This window comes from Poromitra crassiceps (genome assembly GCF_964638095.1).
Source record: "Poromitra crassiceps genome assembly, chromosome: 4".
Classification (NCBI taxonomy): Eukaryota; Metazoa; Chordata; class Actinopteri; order Beryciformes; family Melamphaidae; genus Poromitra; species Poromitra crassiceps.
Window position 1 is genome coordinate 21,961,516 of NC_139626.1, and position 15,475 is coordinate 21,976,990.

The 15,475-nt window shown below is 44.2% G+C and overlaps 1 protein-coding gene across 1 annotated transcript in view; it reads right to left on the minus strand.

The window, feature by feature from the left end:
- Nucleotides 1–2,660: 2,660 nt before the first annotated feature.
- The window catches only part of LOC310774526 (protein transport protein Sec24C-like), a 33,757-nt gene continuing 20,942 nt past the window's right edge, over nucleotides 2,661–15,475 (minus strand). Inside the window, exons 14-23 of the mRNA XM_083634611.1 lie at nucleotides 13,309–13,425; nucleotides 12,221–12,391; nucleotides 11,513–11,609; nucleotides 11,267–11,412; nucleotides 10,118–10,256; nucleotides 6,955–7,073; nucleotides 5,988–6,167; nucleotides 5,325–5,510; nucleotides 4,887–4,976; nucleotides 2,661–4,728 (exon numbers count right to left, since the gene is read on the minus strand). Of these exons, the coding sequence (XP_083490737.1) occupies nucleotides 4,588–4,728; nucleotides 4,887–4,976; nucleotides 5,325–5,510; nucleotides 5,988–6,167; nucleotides 6,955–7,073; nucleotides 10,118–10,256; nucleotides 11,267–11,412; nucleotides 11,513–11,609; nucleotides 12,221–12,391; nucleotides 13,309–13,425 (1,386 nt within the window). The 3' untranslated portion in view covers nucleotides 2,661–4,587. The remainder of the gene's footprint in view (nucleotides 4,729–4,886; nucleotides 4,977–5,324; nucleotides 5,511–5,987; nucleotides 6,168–6,954; nucleotides 7,074–10,117; nucleotides 10,257–11,266; nucleotides 11,413–11,512; nucleotides 11,610–12,220; nucleotides 12,392–13,308; nucleotides 13,426–15,475) is intronic.

Here is a 15,475-nt window from a genome sequence, read left to right on the forward strand (position 1 = left end):
CTTTGAATCTTATAAAACCACCGTCCCTTCCTCTCTTCCTCCCATTGTTTTTGCCACCTTCCCCTCAACCTCTGCTTGACAATGGCCTTGACTTCTGTCTTGCTGATGGTCACTGCCAAGTCAATGTTTTGATTTTTTGTAGCCTCCTTTGCAATCATGTCTACAATCTCGTTCCCTCTGACCCCAACATGCGCCGGAATCCATAACAAAATAACTGTCAGTCCCATCATCCCAATTCTATATAATGACTGCTGTACCTCAATCAAAATGTCTGGTCTACTGAATGACTGCTCTGTAAACTAGATAATGATGAGCTTGAATCTGAACATATAATCGCTCTTACCGGTCTTGTTTCCTCCAACCACTGTACTGCCAACAATATTGCTAGCATTTCTGCTGTGTAATCTGATACACCCTCACTGACCCTTTTCCCTATTCTAACCCTATATTCTGGAACAAAAACTCCTATCCCTACTTTATTACTGTCAGTGTTGGGTAAGTTACTTTCAAAATGTAATATACTACATATTACTAGTTACTTTCATTTGAAAGTAATAAGTTACTTTACAATATTACTGTCTGTGTAGAGTAACTCATTACTTACTACACTACTTTTGCATTACTTTCACCAAAACAACAACAGTAGCAGAATGACATCGCCACCCCGGAACCATCCCAAAAGATAATTTCAACCGCCTTGAAGTCAGTGTAAACAATCCAAAATTCTAAATGTTATTATTTTCCTTTGTGATTGTCATCTATAGTGGTTATTTGCATAAAAACACAGTTTGATTAGGAAATGATTATATCTTTTTTAAATATGTGCTTTGATTTAATAAAATGTAACTAAATTTGTAACTTGAGTTACTTGACAAAGTAACTGGTATAATATTACTGAAATCCTATAAGTAATAAGTTATATTACTGAGTTACTGCTAAAAGTAATATATTACATGTAATATGTTACTTTTGTAATGAGTTACCCCAACACTGATTACTGTAACCAGGTGAACTGCACTAGTCCACCTTAACAGCAGTCCACCTTAAATAGCCAATCCCCTCCTGACAAGTTCCAGGTGTGTGCCCTCAATTACCCACAGTATAAGCTGGCAGGTTGGTAGAGAAACTATGGTAGGTCTGGCCTCTCCCGCCAACTGGAATGGTACTCTGGCAATTTTAAAGGTAAAGTTTTTGTGTTTTTGTTTACACTAATTTTTTATTTTGTGCTTTTTTTGTCCCATATGCGTGATGCCCTCGCGCTGCCTATGATTTATATTGACACTGAACATTTGTTTCACAAGCGAAAATAGTATAACATTTCGTCGGGGAGTGTCAATCATATTTTTCAAATCACTTGTGGAGATTCAAGGAAAAATATATTTTGGTCAGAGAAGGGTCACAGCTTTTTAATTTAGAGTGCCCCAAATCCCTCCAGTGACCCCCCCTTCTAAATAATGAACAGTCCCTTATACATACTGTATATCAGTGACTCTCAAACTCAATCAAGGAACACAAAAGACCACATTACTATGGAAGCGTATGGGCCCAACGAGCCACAGACCCCCATTTTGCCTGACCCCAATCTGAGAATATGGGATAGAAACTCATGGAGAGTGAAAAAGGTGACAGATACCAGGGCAGACACAAAACCAGAAATCATTCACTTAAGTGTCATATTTTTTCAGATAAAAAAGGTGACTACCGGTAGTTTGCATCCCTGAGAGATCTGAGAATGTTTTGTCAGATATGATTTTGTCCAGAACTCCATGCCTATCTGTATTGCAGGTGAGATAATAATAATAAATAATACTTTATTTATATAGCACATTTCAAACATAAAATGCCAATCAATGTGCTTTACAGAAAGATAAAAAGATAATATGAGAACCTATAGAACAGTCATTTGTCTACATTCTCTAATTGATATAATTCTTGTAAATGAAAGACTGGTGATCAATTTTTGGAAATTAGAGTTCTCAACGGGCCTGAAAATTCAAACCCGACCCGAGCCGGCCCCAGTACAGTAAGTTGAAGCCGGAGCCCAACCCGACCCGACCAATTAGCAAAAATTGACGGTCCGAACCCGACCCCGTCGGGCTGGGCCGGGTCTTGTCAGGCTCAGCCTAAAACTCTGAATTCTAAGCTGTGTGTGCATACATGCATGTTTAAGCATGGAAGAGAAGGAGAGAGAATAAAGAGAGTATCAGTCTAGCCTACTGTAAAGACATTTTTCTTTTTCTTTTCTTGCACAGCCTGAACCCGACCCGACCAATTATCATAAATTGTCAGTCCAAGCCCGTCAGGGCTGAAACTGAGAACTCTACCGGAAACCCCTTAAGGCCCCCTGGTGGTTCCCATTTTGAGAACCCTGCATCTATATTCTTTTTTCTGTTTGAATTTAAGCCTGAAATTAAATCGAAAAAGTGTGTGTGTGGGGGGTGGGGGTGGGTGGGGGGTGGGGGGCGTTATTCAATGACTGATTACTTCCGTTGTACAGGAATGCCAAAATAATCCATTATGATATGAAGATGGGAAAAACAAAATCACATCCTGAGTGGAATAAAGTGCATCTGCAATGGCAAATGTCAGTTTGTAGCAGACACACAAGGGATGGGAGAAGCGCAATGTGGAGTTTCACTTTCAACAATCATTTTATTAGCAGTCCCAAAGAGGCAATGAACAAAACAAAATGAAAGAAGTGTGTGTGTGGGGGGGGGGGGAGAAATTAACATTACAGTCACACAGTGGGTCAATTAGACAGTCAGCGAACGCACGACGGAACAGAGGGGCACAGCCACACTGAACTAACACAAAAATCACATTAAAAAATAAAGAACGGAAAGTGATAAGGAAAAAAAGTCTGATTTCAATCTCACAGGGAGTGTGTGTGTGTGTGTTGGCTGATCCCTCTGTTCCTCAGGAGAAATTCACCAGGACCGTTTCCACATGCACACAGTTAACACACTCCCTTTCACTCACACACACATACACAAACTTCTCAAAAAGCCAGTCTAAGCTTTTCCTCTTTTTAGTAAATGCCATGCCTTCATATTTAGGCAAATTGTGTTTGTGACAGAGAAACCAAACCAATTGACAAACCACAGCTGTTCAGGCAGGTCTTTACAATTGATTTTTAAATTCTGTACAGAGTATATACTTTATTTACGCACTTAAAGTCTTCAGTGTGGAGACCCATAAATTTAGCTAAAAGACAACTCGTCCATCGATCTGATGTCTTTCTCTACTCAATTGTATTGGCTGGAGATTGTGAATTAGTATTTTTTACACATTTTTGCCACCACATCCTTTGACTTTTCTAAAGTCCGCAGCTCTATACCTCATGTGCAATGCAGAACAACCCAACAGACAGAATTATCCACAGACACTAATCCTGCAGAGAATTTACCATTGCTGTGATGTTTGCGATCACAAGTCCATACCCCTGCTATATATTTATATATATATATATATTTTTGCTCTGGCCTTTCGTAATGGTGCATAGACTTTCAATGGCGGTTTCTTCTCAGACGTAACAGAATCATGACAGCAATTCAAAGTGCACATCTGGTCCATCAGTGAAAAAATTTGAGGCTCTGCTTGAGCTCGATGTCGATGCATCGACGGGCAAGACACTTGACTTTAGCCAATTTGAGCAAATCTGGATTTTACGAATCACTGTGACAGTAGTCACAGTCACAGCACCCACTTGCCCCTTACTACAGCTGCCCATTACTAGTGTTATTTTTTACTGTGATTGTGGACACCAGAGTTTCGATTGAAGATACTCCCAGTATGTTTGCTTCAGGAAATAACTATAAAAAGGTGAGCAGACTCAAGATTGAGTGGTCATTCAGAGTATCTCGATCTGAAGCTCTGGTGGTGCGAGCAGCCACTGACACACCGGGAGATAACACAAGAGGGCAGCGGCGGGCGCACGCACATATTTTGGATGAGTGGAGCAGCATGGCAGAGTGTGTGTGTGTTGGGGGGGGGGGTACTAAGGCCATGGCAAAACGTGAGAAAAGACAGATAGAAAAATAATTCTAGATGGAAAAGAACAGCATTTATTTCATTTCATATATGTCTTGTTATGTAGTTTATCCTTTGCTTTACTGGGTTTCAAGCATACAAAAAGAGTCGAGTTTGCTATCAGAGGGTCGTTTATGCACCCAGAACAGCCTTTCAGTGCTAGTGTTACAGACAGTACACCAACTACAATCAACATCAGCCCTCTCCCTCACTCACTCATTCATTCACTCACTCATTCACTCACAGTCAGTTGCATACACAAATGCTCGCTTGTGTATATACACACTACCCTCCCTCGCCAATTATTCCGCTCCTGCTGTGTTGGAGCGTTAAGATTTGAGGCAAAGTAGAGCTCTATGAACAATATTCTCTCTCTCACGCACACAGACACACTTTCTCTCTAACACACAGGCATGACATGATCTGCCAGCTGGCTGCGTATATGTCTCTGGCCCTTGGCTGACAGGGAGAGCGAGGGGAGGTTTAGTTTATTAGGTAAAAAAAGAAAAAAAAAAGCTCTCAGAGGGAAGGGTGAAAGGTGACGGGGATGGGGGGGTCCTAGCTGAGAAGCTGGCGGATCTCCTTGTGCATGTGACACAGGAAGTCCACGTATGACGCTCCCCCGCTGGCGCTCTTGTCCTCAACCAGGAAGTGCCTGAATATCAGCTCAGCTTTGTCTTCCTGTTTCACCACCATCAACTGCAAACAAGAGGGAGAGAGTCAGTCAAACGAGAGCGAGGGAGGGGCAGAAAGTGAGAATGAACAGGCAGACTTGAATTGGACAAATAAAAAAAGTAAGGGGAAGAACAAGACAGCATGGAGGAGAGGTTAACAGACCGACAACAGGCAAGACTGACCTTCATGTATCGTGACCGCTGTGCTCTGAAGGACTCGATGATCTCCCGGAGTCTCTGAGAGAAAGTGTTGTCCAGCACAGGCAAACTTGTCTGAAACACAACATATTGACATAAAAGAGATGGATACGAGGATTACAAACACTGAACACTTGCATACACTGATATTCCTGATGAAGGTCTCATGTCCCTGACAAACCCAGTAATGTCCACATAGTGTGTTGTCTTCTCAGCAACAGCAGACGCTGACGGTGGGTCAATCAGCTAAGGTCAACAACCACCTGATGTAGCAGGTGTGTTCTCTAGGTCTACCTGGCTGAAGCTTAGCGTGGTGTTCTCTCTCACCATGTTGGGGTCTACCTGGCTGAAGCTTGGCGTGTTGTTCTCTCTCACCATGTTAGGGTCTATCTGGCTGAAGCTTGGCGTGGTGTTCTCGCTCACCATGTCAGGGTCTATCTGGCTGAAGCTTGGCGTGCCGAAGATGTTGAGCAGCAGCTCCTGCTGGGCATTGGCTCCCACCCAGAGGAAGAGGTGGAGCCCCGTCTCCATGATGTAAACTCCGCCTTTAGACAGCCGCTCCTCCGAGTTCCTCACTGCCACCGGCAATGTCTCGCCTTCCGACTTTGTCTGGAGAGCCAGGGAAGAATGTTCAGTGAGTCACTCACACAATATGTTCAAGATCTTTCAAACAGTAGTCGTGGGAATCGCAGAGTAACTCACGATACTATCACGATACAGCGATTCTGCGATAATCGATACATTGCAAGAAATTTCATCTAGGATACATCATGATATCTGTGTGACTGAAGAGGAAAAAATGAATGATCTTTTTTTGCATTGTGCAGGGAGTGCAGGGATAGCAGGTTTGGGCTTCGGTCATCACAGTTCGGTGCCCAACTGAACTCATTACTGTGAAGAGGTAGTAAGCAACAAGATGGACTCGGAAGCGAGCTGTGAGCTGAATCTATTTTACAACCTCCAGTGAGTACCAGAACTATCCGATATAATATTTTTATTTTGTTTATTTGCACATTTAAAAAAACAGAAACGGACAAAATGAAAAGAAGAAAACAATGGAACATAGACTAGAGAAGGGCATCTCACCAGGGGCAGCAGGCGTGGGTAGAAGAAGACGTGGCTCTCTGAGACATCCATGCAGCTGAGCAGCTGCCTCAGGTAGGCCCGGTCGTCCAACGACACGTCAGCGCCCGGCAACAGCACGTCGCTCTTCAGCACGCAGTTCAGATACACCGGTAACAGCTTCATACACTCTGGCAGGATCAGCTGCACAGCACACAGGGACAGTTGGTGAAATACACACCAAAACAGACACTTGCTGATGTGTGGATACGATCAGGGCAAAGCGGACAATGGAGACAGAAAAGCACAAAACTAAAATGTAAGGTTGTATTTTGTGTGTGTGGGTGTGTGTGTGATATTTTTTTTCTCTTTAATACAAAATGTTCCTGTGTGCCCCAATGAGCCCGGGGTAATTTTCTGTGTGTGTTTTTGTGCAGTGGATTTTCCCCATGTCTGTCAATGATGATAAAGAGAGAGTTAATCATTTCTCGAGTGTTAACAGTATTTTTTGGGGGGATGCACCGGTATGAACATTTTGGCCGATACTGATATTAACTTTGCTGTTATGGCCGGTAAGTAACCGATATTTTACATTATGATCTGCATAAAAACAAGTTTCTATGATAATAAAATTGTGCACATACTGAAAAACACATGTAAACACTGTGAAAAAGTAATGTCTTTCTTTCATTCCAAAACATTTGGAAAATCATAGATTTACTGCATTGTTTGCTCTCAATGAAAATTTTGGCCGATACCGATAACCGATATATTAACATTGCTGTTATTTTGCTCATTGTACCGATGCAGATATATAAAAAAATTACTAACATCGGCCGATACCGATATGACTGCCGATATATCGTGCATCCCTAGTAATTTTGTAACACAAGGTATTCCATGTTGTCAATGACCAAGAGGAGATGGATGATCATCAGTGTGAGTGTGTGTGTTGTCTGTCAGGTGTGTGTATGCCAACTGTTTTCAATACCTGGCCAGCAGAGGAGGGGCTGGCACAGTTCTTGCGGTAGCAGGCCAGTATCTGGGCACACTGGTTGACCAGGCTGTCTCTCACTGTCTTGGTGGGGCTGTTCAGGATGCTGCGGAACGCTGCACCACACATATAAATGGTGACACCACTACTACACACAATAATATCTAACAATGCAGTATGTCAACCATAGGGGATTCATATGTTAAGGGGTTTGATCAAATTAAATTAACTTTATTTATCCTTATGGGGAAATTTGGTCATTTCAGCAGGGAACAGGCTATAATAATATAAAAAACTTGATATTTCATGATTGTAATTACAACCTTGAGAACTCTCACAATTGATTATAGATTTGCAGATGTCTGCTGTTTACACATTTACTATTTTGAATTTATTTTAGCCAGTATTCATCCGGGGACTGATCAGCTGACTGAGCAATGCCCTGCTTCACAACACATCTGCACACACTGATATCAGGAAGCGGTCATGGACAGCCACAGCCTTCTACCGTTGGCTCATGAGCGCCTCCCCAGGAGTGCTTTTTGTGATGGTAATATAAGGGAAGGAGACCATGACTCATTCTCTTTGCCCACTCACATTTCCCCAGCCCATTTGAGGATTTAAACCAACAACCATCTGACACAAGTCTGCTTGTCTAACTAATAATGCAGAATGTGTGAATGCACATTCTGCGCTCTCCACCAATCCTCCATTACCACGGACGGCCTGAGCCTAGAGATGAAACGATATGCAAATCCCATATCACGATTATAGTGACCAAAATTATCATGGTTATCAGTATTATCATGCTATTGTTAAAATGTGCTGAAAATGTTCAAAAAGTACTACCGTAAATTCCGGACTATAAGCCGCGGCTTTTTTCCCGTTTTTTGGCCCCTGCGGCTTATATAACGGTGCGGCTTATCTATGGATTTTTTCCAAAAAAAAAAAAAAAAACTCTCTTTTTTAGCACTCTTTCTAACTATAAATCCACTTCTGTTTTAATTTCCTCTCTTGCCCTCTTTTAACAACATAACATAACATAACACAACACAGGTAAGCAGAAAGAAAAAGACGAAGCAATCACGCCATGAATGAGGAAATGACTCACCTGCTGGAGGCTGGAGATACACGGCTTGGGCTAAACTTTTACTCCGTGAAACACTATCGATTAAGTCCGACATCGCTCAGAGGTTTTGAGCAGCTTGAAAACAAGTTTGAAAACGTGCAGAAGTCCATCCACTCACTCACTAAAGAAACTAAGGCAACCGTGAACAGAGTTTATAATGCGGAAAAGCGCATCCGCGCACTGGAGGACAAAAACAACACAGTGAGTCCGAAAATGGATAAAATGCAAAATCGAAACCCTGCACACGCAGGTTGATGACTTAATCAGCAGGAGTAAAAGAAATAACATTCGCCTGATCAATGTAAAAGAGGGAGCTGAGATGGGTGACATGGACGCTTTCGTGGCAAAATCCTGTGTTACATCCTGGACCTGAAGGAAGGCGAGAAACCACCAGAGGTGGACAGGGCACACCGGGCGCCTCGGCCACGTCCAGACCCCGGCCTGCCACCGAGGGCCATCTTCATCTGCCTACTCCGCTGGCCCGACCGTCAACTTATCCTCCAGGCTGCGGGGAAGAAGCCCCTCACCTGGGAGGGTACGCGCTTTTTCGTCCGGCAGGACCTCTCCGCGTTGGTGCAACAGAAACGCGCAACATACAACAGCATCATCGAGTCAATGGATATCGCTTTGGCGTACTGTACCCAGCGAGACTCGTCATAACCATTGATGGACAGCGGCGGAACAAGAGCTCAAAGTGAAACTGCCGAATATCTTTTGAGTTGGACTGGTCAATAGTACTGTGAGTAACTAAAATAAAAAAATAAAAAACGGAATTCTCTCTTCTTTAGCACTCTTTCTAACTATAAATCCACTTCTGTTTTAATTTCCTCTCTTGCCCTCTTTTCACCACACCGCGGACACTGTGTGCACTGTAAAAATAAACAACGGTGGTGTTGTGTTATGTTGTTTTGTTGAAATGTTACGGTAATACGGTAAATGGGAGCTTCCTCAAACAGCCACCTCTTTCCCGACAATCCCCTCTGTGCGTGACCACTTACATATGGTAATTACGGTAAGCAAACGGCCACTCGGCCAACTCCCTCCCCCGACTACCAGGAGAAAATCACAAACTTCGGCGAATTCACACAAAGGAAGATCAAGGAATATTCACAACAAGACGAGCAGTAGAAGCGGAATATTATAGGAGTGTGAAAACATCCACAATCACCAACGGGTTCCAAAACGCTGGACTGCTGCGGGATGAAGAGGATGACGCCGCCACAGCTGGCGCTGAGGGCCGTCAGAGGCTTCAGAGGCTGTTCGATGCCGACAGTGATGAAGAGGAGTTCGTTGGTTTTGAGTGACAATGAAGGAGAGAGGAGAGTGGTTGACGAAGCCACCCTGAACCTGTTCGTTTCCGACACTGAAGATGAGGACTTTGGTGGTTTCAGTACGCAGGAAGAAGAGGAAGACGAGGATTAGTGACTTGACTTCTCTGGTTACAGGTTTGCTGCACATATAGCCTATTGTTGTGTGATTTTGTCTGGGGATTAGTGACCTGACTTTTGTTTTGTTTTGTTGAAATGTTAATAAATGGGAGCTTCCCCAAACAGCGATCTCTTTCCCGACATTCCTCTCTGTGCACGAACCCTTTCATATGGTAATTAAACATCAAAACACCCGCGGCTTATAGACCGGTGCGGCTTATAGAAGAAAAAAATAGTCAATTTTGGTCCCGCGGCTTATAGACCGGTGCGTCTTATAGTCCGGAATTTACGGTAATACACTCACAGAAATCATTTCACCAAGTTTTATATTGAAAACCCTGACCCCAAAAGGATTGATACACTCACTGAAATCATTTCTCCAAGGCTGTGCTGCGCATCTGCCTCTGGGGGAGACGGTTGCCAACTTTGGTTGATGATGGACAGTATTTACCATGTCTTTCAAAGCGTACGGTTATCTTTAGGAATTTTATCACGGTTATCGTAAAGGAATTTTATCGCGGTTATCATTAAAACCGGTTATCGTTTCATCACCACCTGAGCCTCTTATCATTTTCAGTTCAGAAGGGGGTCAGTTAGTCCTCACCATATTTGGAGAAGTAGTTGATGATGGTGTCGGTCTCACAGTTGCGGTAGAGGTCAGCCAGCTGAGAGCAGCAGTTGACGGCCATGTTGTGGACACGCAGGCGCCGTTGGCCGCTGCAGCTGGTGTACAGCACCGCACACTGCAGGGAAACACACACGCATTGAGAACATGGGCAGCACTTGTATTTAATGACTTCTTGCAAATCAACTGGCCGAGGCTGTGTTCACTACTCACCTTTTCAAGCAGTCAGCTACCGTATTTGGTTTACATTAAAGTGAATGGGGAGCAGCTGCAAGGCGGATGTAAAGCGGCTGCTTTGGAAGCGACATTGCCTCTAGCTTCTTTTGAGGCAGAACAGAGTGCTCTGCTCTCACATGCTGACAGAAAGCTTTTCTTCAGCTTTTCTGTTGCAGAGTGGCAACTACAGCTAGTCATTATTACTACAGCTAGTCATTACTACAGCTGGTCATTATTACTACAGCTAGTCATTACTACAGCTAGTCATTAAGGGGACCAAGGTGAGCAACCGGCTGTTCATGACTAAATTCATTACAGTACACAGAACCCTTGCAAGGGAACCCTTGCATTACAAAAAGGTGGGGTTGATGCTAGAACAGATCAGCCGGAGGGACGGGGGAGGGACCTAACTCAGCCCCTGACCCCAATCATCACTCCCCATGCCTAAACCCAAACCCAAACCAATCATCACTCCACATGTGCTTCCGGCCGATCTAATCTAGCACGGACCATTGAGGTTGTGGGACTTTCCTATGTATGGACAGAATACACAACCACATGTCATTTTTGAAATCCTCAAAATGATGCATTGCAGGAACTAGTCCAGAATACATGTTTGCATTGTTTGACTTGATTGATTTAAATATTCCCAGGGAGGTGCTGTCTAATAGGTACTGAATTAGGCCGGAACACCAGGCGAATGCTATTAACTACCTGGTAGGACTGAAAACCAGTAGGGCTCTGGGTCTTGAGGACTAGAGGCGCGAACCACTCCCCCAAAGTTAAGGCGACCATTAAATGGCCACTTTCAAAAGTGAGAACAAAACATACTCCCTTTATAGCATTTTCATATATTTTCCCCATCCAGCCATCCATCTATCTATCATCCATCCATCATCCATCCATCCGCACCTGCATGAGAGCCCCCGTTTCCTCGCTAAGCTTGTCGTCGTGTCTGAATTCGACGGTGACGGTCTTGTCACAGTCCAGCCCTGCCAGCTCCACGTCTGTGGTGTTACTCATGAAGAAGGAGCCAAAGAAGTCTGTCGCTCGGATACCTGAGGGGGTGAAGGAGGACAAGGGGAGGGGAGTCTTATTGTGCGTGTTTGTGTGCGTCTGTTAGTCTGACTGTCTTTTCATGTCTAAGAGCAGTCTCACCTGTGCTGGTGCGCACCCTCAGGACGGCATCAAAGCCGACTGGTTTCTGAACGTCTCGTCGGAGGTCGTTCAGGAATCGCTCGCGGTCCGTCTCAGCCTGGGACAAATCAAAACACGCCATCAAATGAGCAGTCTGGTATGTTAGGGGTTGGTGTTTGTGTATAGGAAAGGGTGAGTATGACTGAGAAAGAGGAGAGAAACACTATGGTTGAGAGAGGGAGTACAAGTCAGTGAGTGTATAAGAAAGCCTGTATGAAATAGAGTGGGGAAGCCAAGTGAGACATTTTCTTTATTCTTCTATATCTGAACTTCTTTATTCAATCCATTCAAGAAATGATGGATTGGATTTGACTTTTTTGTTGTTGTAAATGCAATATAAAACTACGGTAATGTCAAAGCAGTTACCTCCTCAGCATACATCATCAAGTCCATCATAATGTTTCTAACATTCCCTCTCCATTCAGCTTGTGTACAGACACAGCATCACTACAGGGAGCATTCACTGGACGTTGAACAACATGCTTTCACTGCTCGAAAGCAGTAAATGTTCCATGTTTTCCATAAACTAGTGCATCACAGCCCTCAAGATAAATGGAAAACACAATTCCCATGGGTGGGCTGCGCAAATATAATCCAAATATGGGAAACCCTGGAGCAAGAGCAGACGTTGCAGAATGCGATTGAGTCAGAAGTGTGTTTTTCCTTCACCTGGAAGTAGGTGTACTTGTAGATCGAGCCCCCCGTGGAGACAGGGACCACCCCCAGTGTGGCCACATCCACGTACTGGTTGGGGAAGAGGAAGAGGTCCACGCAGCACCCCTGGGCGACACAGTCTTTAGCCAGGCTGCCGTAGAAACCGACCTGGGGCTGAAACAGAGACTGAAGGCCACAGAGAGGGAGATGGAGTCAATCAGCGCTTTGACTGTTAAAGTTGAGCTGAAATGAAAAGTGTCTTTTTAACTATTTTAGATCACATCCCTGGTCATAAGAGTGCACCTATTTAAGAATGTATGCCAAACCCAATTCCTTTGGTTTTCCACATCAAAATTCAACCATGTTGTCTTCATTCATAACAAAATCTGCAGTGTGCTTACATCGGCATGTACTATCAAATTTCAACCAATAATATCATGACATGACATGACAGCTGTCAAATCAATCTCCAGCAACTTTGCGATGCGGTGCTGACACAGAGCTAATGTTGACTAGGTGATTTTCCTGCGTGGGTGGGGTGGGGGGGGAACAAACATGTATGGTCTCACTCCCAGGAGGAAATAGTTGTCATTTCCCTCATCCCCGCCTCCGGTAGCTCGAGGGGTATGCCTGCTTTTCCGGTAACAGGGGAGATGGGGGGCGGGGGGAGTAGTCCTCCACAACTGGATGGGGACTAATGTTAGCAAGGCTTGCTTCCAACTCATCACTGTCAGACTCCATATTGGTTTGTTCTGACACTAGTAACGCACCAACTTTTCAACGGTCCAATCAAACTTCCCAAGTGTTTTGTCCTGCCTCTCTAGCAGCCCGTTGTCCAATCAAAGTCCTCCCAGTTTCTGTTCCCGCCTACAATCAACGTTTCACTCTGAAATATGTCACGATAAGGAAGTTAAATACTCTGGAATGCCATTTCAGCTCGACTTTAACCACGGTAGTATTCCAGAGTCGCAGCAGAAGTAAAAAAAAAAGGAGGATCTTATTTTTGAGTGGAATTCTATTTGAACTCTGCATACATGTTGTTTGTCTAATAGATAAAAGCCTAGCCTTTACCACAATATGCATCTTTTTAAACTGGTGTCTACCTTCTCCTTGTCAGTGCCGACCAGCTTCTTGTCCTCCCGGTTCTTCAGTTTGCCAGGAGCCTCGGCGATGGGCAGAGAGGTATGAAACACAAACAGCTTCCCTGCACAGTCTGCAGCCTGGAAGAGACACACAGCAACATTATCCATCATCAGCCATGTCTCTGACTCATTAGGCTCTTTCACACACAGATCGCGCAAAAATTGCCGTTTAGGAGTCCCGCAAAGCTCGCACCCTCGCCACAGAAATTGCTTTCACACAGAGCCAAGCAGCACGGCCACAATCCCGTGCTGTGGTGTACTTTCAGGTGAAATCCCCCGCTCCCGGATTGAAAGGCAAGCGGAGGGATTTCCTGCTCCTCCTAGCCTAAATTAATATTTTCATAGGTTTGTGTAGCCTAGGCTACTGTATGATGAACGAAATCATTCAACAACCAAGACTTCCCTCCTTCTCCTAGTCCGCTGAGCAGGGAGGATAGGTGCACTCGCATGGTGGGCGGGCAGATCGATATGGTGTCCTACTAAAATTGAAATGATACACGACCGCCCGCATATCAAACAGCTGCAGTCTGCATAACGTTCGTCGGGGGAATAGTATAGGCTATAAATGCACATGACTACTTAACGTTAGTAGTTTTTGTAAGGGAATGCACAGAGCTGATTTCGAGGGGGAATATCATCAGACCAACTCGCCACAGACAGCTATAGCCCTCTGAAGCTTATTATTATATCCGTTAATTTTACCTAATGTCAACATCGTTTGAGCATAAAGCCTAACCGCATGGAGCATTCCTCCTGGTGTCCCTGCAGTCATGATTGTATAGGCTACTTTTTTTTACTTTCACTCCTGCACTTTCTTGCTACATGAGGTGATTTCCCCTGTAATTTTTTTATGAATGAGCTGACCATTCGCACCTTTTCCGGCTTGCTGCGACGACGCTTTCAAATGGAGGCGGGTTGCCAGGTAACCCGGCGCTGTTACTACCTACCGTCGCGGGACAAAAGGCGTAAAACAATTATTCACCAAAGCGCGTCCACGACTTTCACATCGGATGCGCGAATCCTATTTTCCGTGCATTTTTCGGCTTTCAAGCCCGGTGTGAAAGAGCCTATTGAGTTTGGCCGATTCAGATTTTCTTTTCTAAGATTGTCTTTCTAAGCTGGCTCCTACTAAGAGACATAAATTAGTATTTGGTAATACCTCATAGTTACATGGTTCATATTACTTCACAATATTACATTCCATAATAATAAAGGTCATTAGACATTTCCAAAACGAGTATTAAAATAAGCAGTGTTTCCCCTAGGTTTGCTGGGAGGGGGGGGGTTGGGCGGGGGGATGAAATGAAATGAGTGCACATAAATTAGGCAAATACCATAAAAGAATATTATTTCGGGGGGGGGGGGGGGACGGGACACTGGAACATAAACCATGTACTGTATATTAAGTTAACACAGTATGTTAGGGTTATAGCACAATAGAACATAAGTAATTTAATTATTTTCTGAAGACTGGACAGTGTGTGGTGTGTTTACACTATTACTTTTATGTTATTACTTATTATACTTATCTAAACATTTATGTTGCTCTGCACAGCCCAATACAGCCTAAACCTTTTCTCAAAAGTGACACAAGAAGGCAGAACAGCACAACTTCCTGTCTCCTTCCTAGCGAACTTGAGGTAACCTGACAGGGTGACATTGAGAAAGACGGATCCTCGCTCCAGGCAGCGAGCGGCAGCAGTAGCTACTCGGCTGCACACGTTTTTTAGTCACAACACAATGCGGTGGTTCACCGTGCAAAGTAACGTTAACGTTTAAGTTAAGACTCTCCTGTCAGCTAGCCAAACAGAGCCGATACTGTCATCACAAACACAGAGAGGGAGAGAGAGAGACAGGAAGCAAATGCAACAGGACAGCTCTATGCTGGCAAGATGCAATTAGAAGTGGCTGTGCACGTGTGCAGAGTTGTGTGTGTTTGCATCTTATTTCCTAGGGGGCGGGGCTCGATGTACTGTCTGCACTACGTGAACCATTGTGCGGCGCATGCAAGTTAATTTGATCGGAAAATAATTGGATATTTGAGGCTGACCGGCCGGTCGCCGGTCAATGGCCGGTGCATCTCTACTTGCAACACATGCATACGTTAAGAACTCAGAAAAAGATAGAG